The sequence below is a fragment of the Plectropomus leopardus genome, chromosome 5 (genome assembly GCF_026936395.1).
Source record: "Plectropomus leopardus strain MGB_pleo_1.0 chromosome 5, ASM2693639v1, whole genome shotgun sequence".
In the NCBI taxonomy this organism is placed as follows: domain Eukaryota; kingdom Metazoa; phylum Chordata; class Actinopteri; order Perciformes; family Serranidae; genus Plectropomus; species Plectropomus leopardus.
In genome coordinates, this window is record NC_142180.1 from 32,486,549 (window position 1) to 32,504,763 (window position 18,215).

The following is an 18,215-nucleotide window of genomic DNA, read 5'->3' on the forward strand; positions in this document are numbered from 1 at the left end:
ACCTGCCACAACCACAATGACCAAGTGTCAAATAAAATACACTATGGCATCAATGTCAGCAGGGCGCAAGTTTGTTACAAGATTGTGGGGGACACAAATGAAATCAGCAGTTTGGAGGTCCTCCCCCTAAGACATTTTGAGGGTCAGGTAGTTAAAGTTTGGGTAAATTTCTTTCTGAACACATCATAAATATGCTTGTTAAAAGACTGAGAACTGTGTGGCGTTGACCAGAAAACTGTTTTTCGTTATTTCTGTGCTCAGGATCAGTGTTGCCAACTTGCCAACTTTTTCACTTTGTTTAACAACTGTTCAGACCCTCTTGACGACTTATTTTCAAAAGAGCATGTGGTGACAAATTTAGCAACTTATTCAGATCATCCAGATCATCATCTCATCTAACGGCACCCGTCTGTCAGTGCTTAGGCGTACAAGCATGACGCCAAAAGCCACTTAATGCATCCAGCCACAACATGGCTGGATGGTGTCTGATGAGGACGCAACCGTACGTAACCGTTGCCGTTTTTCTTATATGCCAGCTGGCAGCCAAACAGCAACAGGGACATCCACATGCAACGCACACGGGCGGCATTACTTTAAAACATGGCCGGATGTAACTGGTCATGTCTGTATGAAATGCTGAACGACGGCGTCAGGTATTAACGTTACCAGTAATGACTTAATGTAAGAGGCATGCGCTTATAGGGTGGATGGATCCCGCAATGGATGGATCCTGCAGGAGTCTGGAGTTCGTTTTTTTTTTGTTTGTTTTTATTTCTACACCTGTGCATCTTTTGCCTAAACCTATCCAACCGTGACTTTGTTGCCTAATCCTAACCATCATGAAAGTCCGCCTCGGTTGGTATGTGCTATTGTGTGCAACATCTTCCCACCATGATGTCATCCCATCACGTGCATTTGTTGACATCACGGTCATGGCATTGGAACGTAAACAGCTGATACAGAAGGATTCCTAAAATGTCATAAATAGGCGCAGAAGGCCACTTAGAGACCAGCGCCATGTGACAAGTTGGGATGAAAACATGTTGGATCATCAGGGGAAAAAAAGAGAAATAGAAAGTAATTCATTCCTGTGCATGTTGCTCATGTCCACGGCTGTTTGACCATGAGCACTGAGCGGAGACGGCACTCGCAGTGTGAGTTAAGTTGTAGTGACTTGCTATGGTTTCTATAGCGTCATAGCTCAACTGCCATTTAAATGTTTTGTTGTGGGGTTTTTTTGTGTTGAATCTTAATGATCTATTGATGTGTGATAACATCACCAAGATGCAAATAAGCATATGATGTCAGGCCCACTGCAGAGAATACTCCTTTTTTCCACAATTTTAACACACAATTTTGAAAACATAGTGATTTCTTTAATGTTTTGAGTGTGGCTATGTGGTTAATAACTCATTTTTTCTAAGATCGGAAAAATTCATTCATTCATTCATTCATTGTCCGTATCGCTTGTCCTTGCAAGGGAGGTGGGATCTGAAAAATTCATTACACATATTTCCTTTTGCTATAGCTACCTGAACTTTAATTTCCTGCCATTTGGTGAATTTTTCTGCATGAATTTATGGTGGAAATGTCTTAAATTTTGTCAAAATGCAAATGCAACTTTCGTGTTTGTATTACAAATGCATGTTCTAAATATTCATTGGGTTGTGTCCCCAGCGTCACACCCTCCCCTAAAATCTACGCCTATGAATGTCAGTACATGAAAAATAATGATTAACAAACTAGTTATGCAAAAGACGTCTGTGTTACATTTTATCCTGCGTGCTCTGCTCACATGCACTTGGCTGACTGTGGCTTTTTCTCAGAGGGAGTGTTTGTTTGATTGATACAGTTATGATTTTGTTGAATATGAGGAGTGGATATGTACATAGCAACATGCTAGTTCAGCGTTGACGGCGAGAGTGCCGACGCAGACACATTTTACCTCATCGTCGGGTTGTTTTTCTCACTCAATCGTTAGGAAAAAGGAGCTGACTCAGCACAGCCTTGTATCATTATTAACTCTTCAAGTCATGCCAGATCACAGCAGAGTGACCTGAGAGTGAATCAACAGCTTTATTTACATAAAGTGTGTGATGTGTGAGAAAGAAGGCGTAGCCCATCTTAGACAAACAACTCTCCCTGCTCTCAATAGTTGAGAAAGGACAAGCTATTGAGCCAAAACTTGACGTGACTTTGGTTCAAAGACAAGGGAAACCGTTTTTCATCTGAGCTGTATTTACAATCCAAACACTGCTTCTTCTTTCACTTTGTGATCTAAAGTGAAATAGAAACGTGGACAGAATGCAGCCAGAACCTCACATTTCTCATGCTTGTTATATTGGATTGCAGGTGAAGCTATTGATTCTCTACTTGCACAGTGAAGTGTGACGTGTTACGAACTTTATGTCTGTTCATCCTCAAATGTTTAATAAATAGGTCTGGATCTAAACATAAAGGCTATTTGTATTTTTAGAAAATAAGAATAGGTCAAATTATATAGGCTATAAACCCTGAACCCTGGATCTAATACTGTCATTCATACCTGTACTTAAATAAATGTACTTGGTTACTTTCCACCACTGTAACATTAATACATATATTTAACTATTTCTTCAGCTTTTTTCAATACATTTTTAATATAGCATTTGTAAAGTGTTCTGCACTCAGTAACAATTACTAACATTATATATATTTATAATAGTAAATAAGGTGCCAGAATGCTTAAAAAGCAAAAATTCCTGCATAAAGTTCCCCTGAGTGCCCCTAAAGTCTGGGCGTGTTTTTCGAGGTGTTTTACCTACGTTCTATTACCTTGTGTAACAGAAGCACCTGGTTAGCTTTAGAAAAAATACATCATGATTTGGCTTAACATTCATACAGGAAGCGAACAGCAGGCTCCCAGGTGGAAGTCCAGAGTTTGTTGGACCCATCCATCACCCCTCTTGTCTGCCTGCCTCATAGCCTTTCCAGTTCCTTATATAACATTGTTAATGGCAGCGTATCATGCTGCTGCAAAAGGGGACTTTTTGCATCGCCGTCAGACGCCAAAAACACTGACAAAGCTGACATATTTGACAAGTTGGGAATGAGAACAGGCTGCTGTGAAAAATTATACAAAAAAAACAGCAAACACATAATACTGTTTGCAATATGTACAAACATAAATGTGAAAAATGAAGTAGCATTAAGGAAGGTGAAAAGCACAGGCGGTAAACAGACATAAAGGTCATAAAACATAAATGTGTCTCACATCATACAAGCAGAGAATAAAATCAGTAATATGACGTTCAGTTATTTTCTCTCCAGAGCAAAGAGCTGCGTTCCAGTAGGACTGTTGTGGTGGTGTCGTCTTGTTACTTTAGGGATTAAGAGTGAGCCGGAGAGAGCTGATGCTCCTCAGGCGCAGGCGTGTCCGCTGTGTGAATGCACCCGTCTGTCTGAGTGGGTGTGTTAGAGGCATGCATGTGTGCATGTCTCTGCATGTATTTGTGTGCGGGAAAAGTATTGAGTGATCTTCATTCCCAACACAAATTACTACGGCTAATGGGTTCCTGTGAGTAGTAACGTGTCATCCATTTTTGTTTTAGAGTAAAGAGGCGTACATTCAGGTCCCTTTACTTTATATTTTTTGTTAGTTATCTTTTCTCTTTGAACCACAAAAGTTCCCCAGGAGAGAAAAGAGAACAAACTTAAATGAGATTATGTTTTATCCTGCTCTGATCAGGATTTGGAGAGAATATCAAACCACCTTCATTTTTCATTTTCTTTAACTTTGAATCACTTTTTGAAAATGTTCTGCTCCTGCTGGCAGATATTTGCTCCCTCCCTCCCTCCCTCTCTCTCCGTCCCTCCTTTCTATCTCCAGCTTTTCTTGTGTAATGATGAAAGTGCTCTGCTCCATAGATCAGGCTCGACCTCAGACGCAGCAGGTGCCACAGTCTGTGATGAATCAGCCATGTTACCGCAAGCTCTCAGTGGGAAAGTTCATCTTTGTTAAGACTGCTCAGCTTCTTCTGATTAGCCGTCCCCTCCCAGACACACCAAAGACACCGAGCTTACACGGCTGTCACAACTCGCCACGCGCCATCCTCACACTGCTTATGTAAAAACGAGATGCAGACGGCCTGTTTGTTTTGACAACTCGGCGGTTACTCGGTAGATTTGTTTGCGCTTGTACATGCATATTTGTCAGCATTAGCATATTGGGATGCACATCAAAGTGTATTGTTTGCCATGATTTTATTGAGAGCATGGGAATGTGTGCAATTAAAATAGAGCCGGATTAACACAAGTTTTGTTCCCGTTTGTTGTTGGTGGTTTTTTTTTTTAACAAGATCGAGTGTCTCATTAAGCAGCCAAGACCCAATAGTGGGTCCAGAAACAAAGCTTGTGGAGTGCCAACAAGATGGCTGTTGCCAAGGTGACGTGTGTCTGACTGAGCCCATCTGTTCGTGTCCATGTGCTCGAGGAGCCCTGCCTGTTTTGGATATGACGTGTGCGCTGGCACGCTCGCAGTGTCAATGTAAACTTGTGTGGCTTAAAAGGAAACAGTTTGAAATCATGTCACATCCCACAGCAGTGATGTGTTTGTCATGCAACACAGCGAGCGAGAGCTGCAGACTTATCTGCGTCTTATCTGTCTCTACACTTGCTGCTGAGATGAGCAGTATTGACGTCCCTGCATCCAGGGAAAAAATCTCAGTAGTTCGATATCACCTCTCTGTGCCAGCAGAGGAAATCAAACTGAGAGGGGAAAAAAAGTTTGCAGGACTGCTGCACACATCATGTGCCCCCGCTATTCACGTGTGTTTGTGAAAGAGAGGCTCTGCTACAGCGACACAGCTAATGAATATTTTCACACCCTGTTTACCTGACATGATAACTGCGGCTGCTGTCTCCCTTTCTTCTGCAGAGGAGAGTAGCCTACATTTACTCCAGTACTCTACTTAAGTGCAATTTTGAGGTATTTGTACCTCAATTTGATGGTGCCTGATACATCTACTCTACTTCATTTTGGAGGCTATATTATAGATTTTACTTCACAAGATTTATCTGTGTAGTTACTGCTTTTGTTTTAGGTTCAGATTTGACATACAAAACATGCAATTATATTCACAACCTGTGTGGTATTTGGGGTCCCTTGCCCTGTTACCGATGTCCATGAGTTGTTAACGGTTCAGAATCAGAATCAGAATCTGGTTTTATCGCCAAGTACATTTACATATACAAGAAACTGCACTTCTAAGTAAAGCTACACTCCTCATAATGTTTAAAAAAAGGCAAACATTTAAAAAAAAAAAAAAAAAAACAGAGCACAAATGCATATAAAAGAACTTAGTTATTCTTTTTTCCTACTCCATTAATCATCTCAAGACCCCTCTGATTCTACAAACTGTATATAAAGAAGTTAAAGGTCTGTAGGATCTTGCAGTGAGGTTGCAGAACTGAAACTTCTCCTGTGTGCCAAGCATGATTGAAAACTACCGCGGCTGACACAAAAAATGGAAAAATGCTAAAATTTAAAAATTCCAGTGTTTGATTTGTCTGTTCTGCGCCAATATAAATAATACAGCAGCCTCCATGGATAAGGACCTGCTCCATATGTAGTTATAAATGGCTCATTCTAGGGTAAACAAAACACAAAAAAATCTTCGTTTCAGGTGATTAGAAACTAATAAAATATAGTTATGAATATTGTATACCATATGTGCCAGTTGATGCCCCTAAATCCTGCACAGCATACTTTTAAACGAGCTCCACCTCAAGCAGCTGCAACAATAAACTGTGACATCAATACATCAGAATCAACAATCCAGTGTAACATAATCCTATATCAGTCACCTTTTCCTGCAAAACCAGAACTTCAACTTTTGATACGTTGAGTTCATTTTGCTGGTAATTCTTTGTAGTACTTGTACTTAAAGGAACTGTGTGTTAAATTAAGGGTATATGAGTAGCTGACAAGGGGTAAACCAAAGTGTAGGGGCAACACTTCTATGATTTCCATGATGATTCTCTCCCAATATCAATGGTAATCCCAGTATGTCCCAGTGCAGAGCAGCAGTCATGAGCTAGCCAGTGGGATACACACAAGCACTAACATACACGCCTGTCTGGACCACCTTACCACAACGAACCACAGAGAATTATAACACACACACACACACACACACACACACACACACAGGGAGCATAATTTCATTTTTGCTCAAGACACCATTACAACACTACAACACACAAATAGTGGTTTGCTGCTATATTAATGCTCTGAATGTTGCTTTAAATCACATTTCGACTGAAAGTATTGCAGTATTTTTACAATGTTGTATGGATACTTTTTCTTAAATAAGATGCAAGTACTTTCTCCACTCTTACACTATAACTTTTTTTCCACACTGTTCCTCACAGATCTCTGCTGCTAATGGCCTATTCACCTGATATAAGAAGACCTCCTGCGTCCAAATGAGTATCCCGGAGGAGAGTATACAGCCCGAAGGTGCCACGGCGATGGCCGAAGCATCCGCCCCACCCCTCTCCCCCTCAGACTATGGACTGTTATATCCCAACCTGTGTGCCTCGTGTGGACACAGCCACCAGCTGGAGGAGAACCACGAGTACATTTACAAAGACGAGGTGGACAACGACCTCATCTGTCACATCTGTCTGCAGGCGCTCATCAGGCCGCTGGACACGCCCTGCGGACACACCTACTGCCAAGAGTGTCTCACCAGCTTCTTGCTGGAGAGCGACTTCTGTCCCGTGTGCCGGGCGCCGCTCATGCTGCAGAGCTGCAGGAAGCCCAGCCTGCTGGTGCACAAGCTGCTGGACAAGCTGACTGTGGCTTGCCCCTTCACTGACCATTGCACTGAAACACTGGCACGAGGTGACCTGGAAGACCACATCAAAAGCAGGTAAAACAAAGACGCACACTTTATCTCAACACGCATATCGTAAAACCAGGTTGTATCTCACAGCAGTTGCAGGCCTCTAACCCTTTGAAACCTGAGCAAAGAGGCTTCTTTCAAAAACATGGAAAAAGGCAATAAGCAACAAAAGAAAAAAAATACCCAAAATCTGGCAAGAAATGAGATAGAAGTACAACAAAATCATGTGAAAATTAGTGGGGGAAAAAAAATAAAATTATTTTTTTTAAAAATTGCAAAATTATTTTAAATATGTTATTATGACTGTTATGAATGTAGCTTTTTTCCCTAGCTTTTAAAAAAACAAAATTTTAAATTGACTTATCTGTAAAACATGTATTACCAAGTTGCTTATTGCCTTTGTTCACAATTTTTTTGATAGAAATCGCACCAATTTGTTTGGTTCAGGGGTTTGAATACTTAAGAGAGGCATCTTAAAGCAGCACAAGAATATAGATATTGCCCCAGATTTCCAAGGGTCGGCTGAATTTTCCAGTAAAGGTACTAAAAGTACAAAAAATTATCCTAAATTAGTAAAAAAAAAAAAAAAAAAAATTGTAAAAAAATTGGAAATTATCTGGAAAAAAAGTGCTTAAAAATTGAAATAGTTTGGATTATTATGATAATTGTAAATATAGTTTTCCCCTTCACATTTTTTCCTAGCTTTTTAAAGATAATTTTCTAATTCTACTCATTTGTGAAACATTTCTTACCAAGTTGCTTGTTGCCTTTTTTTTTCCTATGTTTGTGACAAAAATCGCAACCACTTTTTCAGTGCTTATAGGTTTAAATTCTTGTGAGCGGTGTCTGAAAGCAGCACCAGAATAGTGATATTGCTTCAGGTTTAAAAGCGTTAACTGAATTTTCCATTAAAGTAAGGCAGAAATAATCAGTGCTCTTATTAAGCAAGTACTTGAGTTTCTTTTTTTTATTTTCTATTTCTCTCCTATTTACCCTTGCTTTCTGGTAAAAACTACAATGACCTGCAGTAAACACACACTCTAGGTTTCCCACCCTCCTCTGCTCATCGTCATTAACCCACGGCTCCGGTCCCAAAGGGGAGAGTTCTTCCTCCGACCAGGCTTTCATCTAAACTAGGCCCAGCTCTTCTGTTTATATCATTAAAAGACAGTACTTTGGTTTCTCTCAGTTTGGATCTGTTTTCATTAATGCTCATTAACACTCCCCTAGCCTAGAGGCCTCTGGGATAATTAGTGCATCCCGCCACACATCACACACTCAGCCGAGTGTTGGCTATTCATTTGCACTTTATAAAACTCTATAACTCTAAAGAAGTTGTGCCCTTTTTTTCTGCACTCCTGTATTTCCTGCCACCCCCCGCCTACACATGCACTCTGTTTCCTCTTCCCTTATTTTTGACTCTGTCCCTTCCTATGTCTCTTTCTCCACATTGCTCCATTGTTTTCCCCAGTCTTCTCCTTCATGTGCTGTGAGTGTCGTAATGAGGTGTGGAGCTCTGAGGCCAACTCCCAGAACAATTCGGCTGCTCTCCCGTAGTTAGGAGGTGTTATCTGTGGAGGTGAGAGGCCGCGTCCAGAGGGACGACTCCACACATTGTGTGCAAGGATGAGAAAAAGTTATTGAAAGATTGATCTCAGCCTTTCTGTTCTGTCTGTTTCTTTTGCTGTGGTCCAGTGATTGTGGCTGCTGTGCAGTGCTGTTCCTGACTGTAATGTTGGAGTTTTAACATGTACAAATGGATTTGGGTGGTTGGATGACGCAACTAAACATCAAGCTTTGACATGGGTGACTAGTAATCGCTTCCAATTTCCCACCAAAAGTTAACACTGATTATTTTTAGTGGAAGTTTGTGGCCGTGGTTTCAAGGAACCAAGTAGTCATTATTTCAGCCATGACCCTGCTGGTATTGTAACCAAAACAGATTATTCATTTTAATTCATCTTTGTCTAAGCCACCAAGTCATTTTATGCCTAAACCTAAACACACCATAATCATACCCACATTTTTAAGAGCATGTCATTCTAAAATGTTGTTTACTGCAAAATCTGTGACATGATATTCTGTCTGATTGTCAGAGTGTGTAAGTTATGCCTCTCAATACACAACAGTAAGACATAGCTGGGTTGTGCTTGCTGGTTGAGAGAGATATTTCCTGACGTGTGGACTTGGGTCACATGATTTGGAGTCACAAATTTGATGACTTTAGACTCAACATTGCAAAATCAAAAAAGACTTACTTTTGATTTGAAATTACTTGATACCTTCCCCCAAGACCAAAGGTTTAAAATTATGTAAATTTAAAAAAAGCTTCACAAATACATTTATAGCATTCACGTTACCAGCAACAAGTCGACACTTAATTGTCCAAATCCACTTTGTTTGAACCAATCTGGAAGCATCTAATCAACTTAACATAGAGAACAATTAAAAATTAACGTCATGTAACTAAGTACCGGTTGAAAAAAAATTATACAACTACATATTTTAAAAAAAGACAGACAGAAACGCAACAACTTTGTCATCAACAGTAAAGGTGAACTCACAATATCCATGTCTAGGTTTCTGCATGGACCCCTGTGCGAATGTTCGCGTGCAGCCCATTTTTTGTGACCGTGCAGACTGCAGGCAAAGCAAACGTGTCAACACTCTAGCCCAAACCACTGCTTGCTCCCTGCAGCAGGCACTACAAGAGCTGCTATTGCATCACATAATTCTTTAAAAGTTGAGTGGATCATCCAGAAGTTTTGAATCCACAATTCCTCTGTGAAATCGTGGACTATCACCTCCCAGAAATCCCTTATATGTGGCCATTCCCATGTATAAGGGGCTTGCCTTTCCATAATTGCTCTCATAACGCGCCTACGTCGCCTTCAATTGGAAATAATGATGGCTAGTGTGGTGGCTGCAATACAAAAAAACCTGCTAATGTTTTGAACATCCATCGCCATGCTTCTTCGAATGTTATCATGAGAGGAGTTGCATATCATCACTCAATAGAATTGCAGTCATCTTGTCATTCTGTTTTATCAACATTTCAGAAATATCGCTTTAGTTTTGCACAAATCTGTAATGGAAACCCCACCTGGTGATTTGTGTAAATGACACCATTCTTCCTTGATCATATCATTCTGCTGGTATACTGGTGCCCATAATGCCAGTGCTCACTGTCTCTGGCCGTACCTCAGAATCTGGCAGAGCATCAGGAGTTGTAATGACTGAGACAGCCACGCCATCTGGTCAGAGCTGATTTCATACCCATGTAATCATTCATGACCTTTATTGGCCTTTGCTTGAAGAAATTGTCATTCTGGACACATCCTGCACAATCAGGAGCAAAATCTCACCCATTTTATCAGCAGTATTTCTTAACAGCTTTGTAACTTTGTCCTGTGAGGGCTTGCACAGACTACAGCAGAAACGGCCTCCCCGCCCGCTCAGATATTCTCTGCTTTTTAGCCAGTTACGTGTAGCTACATGTGCATGTGCTGCTTCAAACTGGTTTTCTCTGCTCTGAGTGGCTCTCACTCTCATATTTTTTTGTATTAGTCAAATTAATTTACCCAGAGCTCCATGTGTGTGTTTTACTGATGTTCTGCCTTGAGCATGATGGATTTTCTGTTTATTTTTCTTCCTCCTCTTTTTTGTGTGAAAACGTGCCTGTTTTCAAGTACACTTTCAAAGTCCACAGAGGAATTCATCAAAGCTTGTGTGAACATTTGAAAAAGAAATTAGAATTCCTGCCAGTTACTATGATTTTTTCTCGTACGTTTAATGTGGTAGGTACTTTCTTTGTGACCTTGCTGTTGTGTATGTTTGTATGAGAGTCACACACACAGAGAGAGACAGAGAGAGAAAGAAAGAAAGAAAGAAAGAAAAAGAAAGAAAGATAACACCATCTAGCCAAAGCCAGCTATGGCGGCAGGTGGGTAAACTAACCTGTTTTGCTATCAGCATGATTCCTACCCCTATGCTACCTTCATGAAAGTATGGGTGCAACTCCTGGGGAATAGTGTCTGAACCAGTAAGAGTTTGCAGTAATCTACAGGTGTTTTACCTCTTTTCAGAGCGTATTGGGAACTAAATGATGTGGAAACACAACCTGTCACACTTTAAGAGCGATTGTGTGGAATAGGGGTCGACAGATTGTCAGCTGGGCCGACAACACAAGTTTTCCCTCAACGTTTTATTTAAGCCAACAGAGTTTGTTGCTTTTTTCAAAGCCGCTTCTTTAGGTCATACATCCCCGGGTTGTAGAGGGCAGAGATAACGGCATCCTTTTTATTTATATATTTATTATTTTACACGTATGGACTTTTATGTGTTGTGCTGTCTTATGTGTTGCATTTGCTGCTTTGTTGGTTTTATTTTTAATTGCCCAGAGACATCAGATATAAATAAGCTGTTGGCAAACTCTGGTGCAATTACTTTTTACTGTGCCCTGTCCCTGCAGAAAAAAAAACAATAAAATGAATCGGTTTATTCATTTAAGGCTACATTCACATGAAATCCAGCATTGTGGCAAAAATGCCAGTCCTCTCTTTTAGCTTATTTGAATGTGGATAGTGCATCTTGGCTGCAGCACCAGGGGCCACAGGGGAAGTTGGGTTAAAAAAAAACCCCAAAAAAAAACAGAAGACTGTGACAAAAACAGAATCAGCCTTTGGAGAAACACAACCTGTTGTCAAGCAGCGATGGCAAATCATGTTACTGGAGAACAGACCAGAAGAAGCCCACAGTCAAGTAATACAGTCTCTTTCTATTGTTAATTTGATATTTTGGAAGGATTTTTGACCATTTTTATAAATTCTTGCATGGAAAGAAATGCTTAAATTCAGCACCAAATTTGAGCAACAAATGGTATCAAACCAAAATTGCTGCAACAAGTTTCAGGCCATAAAAGAGCATTGGAGGGGGTATCATATACTTCCATCATAATGTTTGAAGCACCTACACACTCTACTTTCAAAGTTTGAATAGGCACCTGACCAAAACACAATTTTCATTACAGATATTTGACCAGAAACACTTGGCAGACAGTGCTGAGCTGCTCCAGGTTTCCAGCTTTCATATGATGTATACCACTTCTTCGTGGCATCTACTGTAGACCTGCTATCTCCCCCTAAATATCACCTAAAGAGGAACAATGGCTTTTTAATGGGTCTTAGTGTGAAATATTATAGTTAGTAAAGCAAATATTAGAATATAACAGCTCATGTGTTGTGTTCTACAAAGGAGAGCACTCGTTTTGTTTGTGTGGGCGTGCATGTGTGACTTTTGTGGCACTAAAGATACTACGATAAATATAATCAGAAGAAATTGTGCAGACCTTTTTGTAGAGATTGGCTTTCTTAAGTTGGTTTCCACCCTCTACGCCCCCGCAAATGGGCCATTTAAGTGACACTTCCACTGCTGCACAACCTTGCGGCTAATCGCCTCAAGGCCTGAATTGGTGTGATTGCAGCCTGAGATGTGACAGTTGGTGTTCCCACATCATTAATTTCCACAAAAAGCTCTAGGGAAAGAGAGTAGACACCTGTAGCACACAGCTAACTCTCGCAGACGCTGGTTCGGGCAAAGGAATAACAGAAAGCTGTGTCAATAATTCATGCGTGGTGTAATGGTACTAGGTATATAATTTGGTCATTTGGTCAGCAGCATCAGTAAAAAGAGAAGAGAAGAGATCTGCTTGCACAGAAATTTGTCTTGCATCCTCACACTCTAAACAATCAGAAGAATGATATAAAAATAAATGAAATACATAAAAAAAAAACCATCCTCCAGCCCTTCAGCAGTCATCAAAAAGATGATACAATACAATACAATGCGCCTTCGACAAACAGTGTTATGTGAAAAATACATCCACATAAAATACATCCTGCAACCTCCGCCTCTTTATATTACATGAATGTCCCTTTGTTTGTACTTATAACACCTGCCTTGCTTGGATGTCTTTGTAATGCACAATTCCAACTCCCAAACATATTGTATCTTTGAAAATACCCACTTTAACTCCACGTCAGAACGAGAAATCGGCTGCTGTTAGTGAGAAATCAGAAGGAGTAATGTGGGGGAGAGTATAAGTATACGTTACGATAGTGTTTTTGTGACTGCGAGTCAATGTGCGAGTGTATGAAACGACTCCTGTGGGGGCAGACTGGTTTCTGTTCTCAAACTGCATCCTGTCACAATCCAATTACATTTCCATTTCCTGCGTGCCCTGTGGTCTTGTTGCTGTGCGCACTGTTCAAATACCACAGGATAACTTATGCCTCAGTATGCACGCATGCATGCATTAACACACACACACACAAACAGACGCACACACACACACACAAAGAGATTCAGCCTGTAACCACACTACCTCCATCCATGAAATATTCATTCAGACAGGGTATTTACACCAGTTAAATGTCTTTCTCGAGGGTAGCAGACGGCTGAGCGCTATGAAAAATCGGATAACAGTGGGAAAAAAAGGTAAGAGGGAAAACAAGGCAAGAAGGAGAGAGAAGGGGAAGGAAAAGATGATAAAGTAAGAAAAAGTAGCGATGCTGGGTAAAATTTGAACTTCTAAATAAAATTGACATGACTCTACTTGGAATAAAAGAGCTAAATAAACATAATTAGAAAGGGATTGAGGCTAAGATTTGACAGGAGGGGATGAAAATAGATTAGCTGCACTATTTCAAAGTTCTCACGCCACCATCTCTCCCTCCTGCTTTGTGTTTAATACAGAAAAGACAGAAAGATAGGAGTGACAAGGATAAAAAAACAAGAAGGAATGATAGCGGTAGTGCTGCATGATATGCAAAAAAAGAAAAACTTCAAAAATATTCTGCAAATATTTTGACAGATTTTGCCACAAGGTTATGAATTGCAACCATAGTAGGAATGGTATGTTTTGCATTTCATTTTTGCAAACAAATACATAAAAAAGGTGATAATGTGATTATGCTGGGGTCAGTACCAAACAAGCATGTTTCCTTATTCAATACCATAACATACTATATAATTTGTAGGCAGTCCCTGTAGGATTTTGTGGGCTGTTTTTGAGATTGTCGTTTTCTAAAAAAAATAGCTGTCCGTCAAAGTGTTGCTGAGAGACCATCACCGTGAGCAGCTCTCCTCCTGCTTTCTCTGTCCAGTTAGCATGAGCTAGCACAGCACAACCAACGCGTTCTCATCCAAAGTCGTCACATATTGCCGCTTTGCAGTTGATTGCCAACTAGCTGCATACCATATGGACGCAACAATCCCGTTTAGCCGTGTTCTCAGCCGATGCTGATCCCACTCGGTATAATGGTGCCACAGCAGGTGTTATCCGGCGACATATCATAACACCACAACACTCCCCAGAGGCGTATCATACAACGCGAAAATTGGCTTTTGGCATTGGGATGCTACGCTACAGTCAGGGTATTTGACAACTTCGGAATGACAATAGGCTGACGAATCACTATGCTGCATGCAGCTCTGCAGTGAAATGAGATTTTCCTGTTTTGAATAGTAAATTTTGCAATAAATTGCATTTTTGTGGTCACTGGACACAACTGTAAAGCCACGCAGAATTCACCGAGGTTGGACGAATATGCGTTGATTGTCGCGGCTGCAACATCCTGGAGGGACTGTGTAGCCTGGAGCCTCACTGCACCAAGTCTTTATTTATTATGTTAAATTATGACACATTTTACCATTTGTGATTTGTATATTGCACTTGGCCATACTGTGATTTCAGTAATATTTAAATTAATTGTGCAGCCGTAGAGAGGGAACAAAAACAGCCTTTAAATGAATCCTGCTTTTGCATCAAATGGCAACATTTATGTTCTAAACTGTACGTAGTCCATTTTAGATAAAATAAATAAATGGAAAATAAATACATTACTCCAAGTTAACGCTGGTTGCTGCCACCAACATGTAACACAGTCCATCAACACACACCTCTCCCACAGTCACCTCTCAGCTGTAAGTGCCTCCAAACATCCCTGCTGAATCAGATGGTGATGACAGACAGAGTTAACCTTTATTATTGTGCATCACCTACCCCCCTTTCTCTCCCTCTCTCTCTCTTTGTATATATTCAAAAATTGATTGACTGCATGAATGACTGTCTGACTGGATGAATGAATTGTGCACTTGAACAGTGTTCCCTTTAAGATGTATTCCAAATCTTATTTCTTGCCTGTCTTTCTCTTTCATATCACTCAGAATAACAATCCTCCGTCTCTGCAGAGAATATTGATTTGCCGGTGTGTTTTGGTCATGCTCTTTTTTTTTTTCTCTCCACACATGTAGGCAGATTCTTTTTAGCGATCAGACCAATCTGCTGCGCAGGGAGCAGTCCATCGTTACAGAGGAGGGGTGATGGTTCGGAGGCAACATACTCCCCTCCCCTCCTCTTTATCCTCCCCCTCCTTCATGGACCAACATATGTGCAGGCAGGGGGAGGTGAATGCAGAGGTTGTGTGTGTGTGTGTGTGTGTGTGTGTGTGTGTGTGTGTGTGTGTGTGTACATCTGTGTGTGTGTGAAGAGGGCAGAGCCAATCAGAGCAGCACCAGGTACCTTTCCCCCCCCTCAGCTCCTGGCTTTGTTTGGTCTGCTCCATCTCCCCCCTCAGTGGTTTCTGCTGCAGTATAAGTCACAGCCTGCGCCGTTCTCTCTGACATACACACGCGCGCGCACACACACACCGAACGAGACAGACATGCACGCATACGAGCGCAAATCCTCTTACTACTCGCCAGTGCCCAGAGCAGATTAAGGGGCTGCACATCTCAAATTGTATTCCAAATGTGCCACCTTTGCATGGGTCTCCTTCCTCTTCTTCCTACACTTTTTCTTCTTCCTCCTGTGCCACAACGGGACTTCTGCTCTGCACCTGCTCCTGCTGCCGCTGCTTCTTTTTCCTCCTCCGCTCCGTCTTCAACCTCTGGCAACTGGCCCGTTTGCCTCTGCAGCTGAGATGACCAGGCAGCCAGCCTGAGGCAAGAGAAGAAAGCAGAGACACAGAGGTAGAAAGAGAGAGAGTGGGGAAAGAGAGGGGAAGAAAGAGGCTCAAAAGGTAGGAAGTGAAGGATTAATTCTGATCTGAGAGGCGCCTCTGGAGAGGGAAGGCAGGCGAGGAGGAGGAGGAGGAGAGGGGAGGGTCAGCACGGCCAGGTTCGGAGAATTGGAGGTGGAGGAGGAGGAGGAGGGGGAGGAGGGGGGAATAGAAGAGCTTCAGCGCAGAGAGAGGAGAGAAAGAAGGGGGAAAAGAGAGGAAACAGAGCTGAGCGTTGACCATGAAGGCTCTGTTGCTGCTGGTCCTGCCCTGGCTCAGCCCAGCCAACTACACAGACAATTTGGGCAACCTGCACATCCTCTATTCTGAGCTGTGAGTACAACACTCCTCCTCCGGCATCACCCCATCTCTCCCATCCATCAACAGTCCATGCAGCCATTAATATGTCATGTGCACTTCTTTTATCAGCTATTTGTTTGTGTGTGCATCCATGTGTCTGATGTTTACATCTTTATCATCACTTTCAGAGTTACAGAGTGCATCTGCAGTGTGAAAATGATCATAAAGTTGCTTCCTTATACTCTGATGATGGGTTGTTGTGGCACTGGGATGCAGTAGAGCCAGCAGGTAGTGCTTTGTGCTGTCCAGGACAGTTTGGATGCTACAGCACTGCAGCATGGCATCTCGCTCTCTCTCTCTCTCGCTCTTCAGCGGCATGTGTGTCTCTATCTGCTGTATTGATTTGAGCAAAATGTCAGCGCACTTTTGCTCACAGTTGTAGGCTTTATACGTGCACCAGTCCCGTTAAGCATACGGACGGTTGTGATCACAGGTTGTGTTTGTTTGTGGGATAGACTTTCACCTCAGCATTAAAGATTCATAGCCGGCTACTCTACTACTGCATCTGTTCGAGCTTTTATATACACATAATCTTTGTTGCATCTAAAATCCACGTCAAAACAACAAAACATAAAGACACACCTGTTGGTGCATATTTGCACAGAGCTTCCTTGGAAATAATATTGAATTCATTTTATTGGTTACATCACAATTAACACGCAGATGCACAGTGTGTTGGGTATTGTTGAATCTGACACCATGAAAACAAACCTCTCATGTGCTGTGTTGACATTAAGGTTGATTGTTTTCAACATCTACTGATCTGTCAACTCTTTTTGCAACTTACATGAACCACAGGTGTAGATTTCAGAGAGGATGCAGGGGACACGTCGCCCTTAATATTTATAATGTGCATTTTTTTCAGCTTATATAAACGTGAAAATGGCAGAGAACTTTTATTCTGACAAAATTGCAGGCATTTCACCCCAATTTGATGCAGAAAAGCACAAATTGGTGCATGGAAATTTACCAGCATGCTCCAAATTCTCTGACAAAGGAACCCCAGAGTCCCCGTTTTATAAGTGTCCCCAATGTTGAAATGAGACCTATACCCTTGACCATTATTTAAAAAAACTTTTGAAAAGGAATGAGAAATGACCATCACAATTTTCCAGAGCTCAAAGCAACAGCTTTATATTGTTAGTTTTGCCTGACCAAAACGTTTACATCACATAAAAATCAAAAAAGTGGAAAATCCTCACATTTTCGAGTGTATCAAACTTTATCGAATGATTTACTGCTCATTTAAGTATAAATTAATAGAAAAATATCCTCTTTTCTACACTACACATGCTGTCCACTATCCTTGGCTCCTCTTCTCCTGAGCTGTGTTTCTTGCTCTGTATTGGCCCTCAGAGTCTCTTTGTGTGGGAGTTAATGTTGCCTATATTCAGCCGCTCCGTGTGAAGCCGGGGCTCTCTGATCCCCAAGCTGGGCTACCGCTCGTCTCTCCAGTCTGACGGAAATGTCCCATTATGCTGCATGAATACATGGAACAATGGAGTGCCTTGCAAATCCCCTCATTTCATTGTATGCTCTCTCCACTGAGTGGGGCTTTAGCTGCTGCAGACACCAAGAGCCCGTGTTGGACAGCAGCGGATGCCAAAGAGGAGAGGAGAAAGTGAAAGAAGGGGCATTGTAGGAAAATGGAGTGAATGGGCTGGAAGCAGAGATGAAATCCTCGCGTTTGCATTTACATGGGGAAGAATGGGATGTGATGAGGATGGAAGTGAGCGGTTTCAGAGAGGAGAGGGGAGATGAGAGAAGACACGAGGGTGTAAGGTCACTTCCTGCGCCTTGCCTCCCATCTGGCTATACGTACGGCTGCCATGGTGACGGCACCAGCACGCCCAGTATGTGGGTCACTTAAGTGAGGTGGTTGTTTGTAAATAAAATGATGAGATTTTGC

At 41.6% G+C, this 18,215-nt stretch overlaps 1 protein-coding gene across 5 annotated transcripts in view; it reads left to right on the forward strand.

Moving 5' to 3' along the window:
- lnx1 (ligand of numb-protein X 1) overlaps nucleotides 1-18,215 on the forward strand; it is a 106,756-nt gene that overhangs the window by 58,970 nt on the left and 29,571 nt on the right. For 4 of the 5 annotated variants that reach the window (XM_088077979.1, XM_088077980.1, XM_042483235.2 and 1 more), the window contains exon 2: nucleotides 6,412-6,914. In XM_088077979.1, the coding sequence (XP_087934105.1) occupies nucleotides 6,466-6,914 (449 nt within the window). In that variant the 5' untranslated portion in view covers nucleotides 6,412-6,465. Of the gene's footprint in view, nucleotides 1-6,411; nucleotides 6,915-16,108; nucleotides 16,280-18,215 lie in introns of those variants that run through there. The other variant, XM_042483246.2, reaches the window with a different exon arrangement.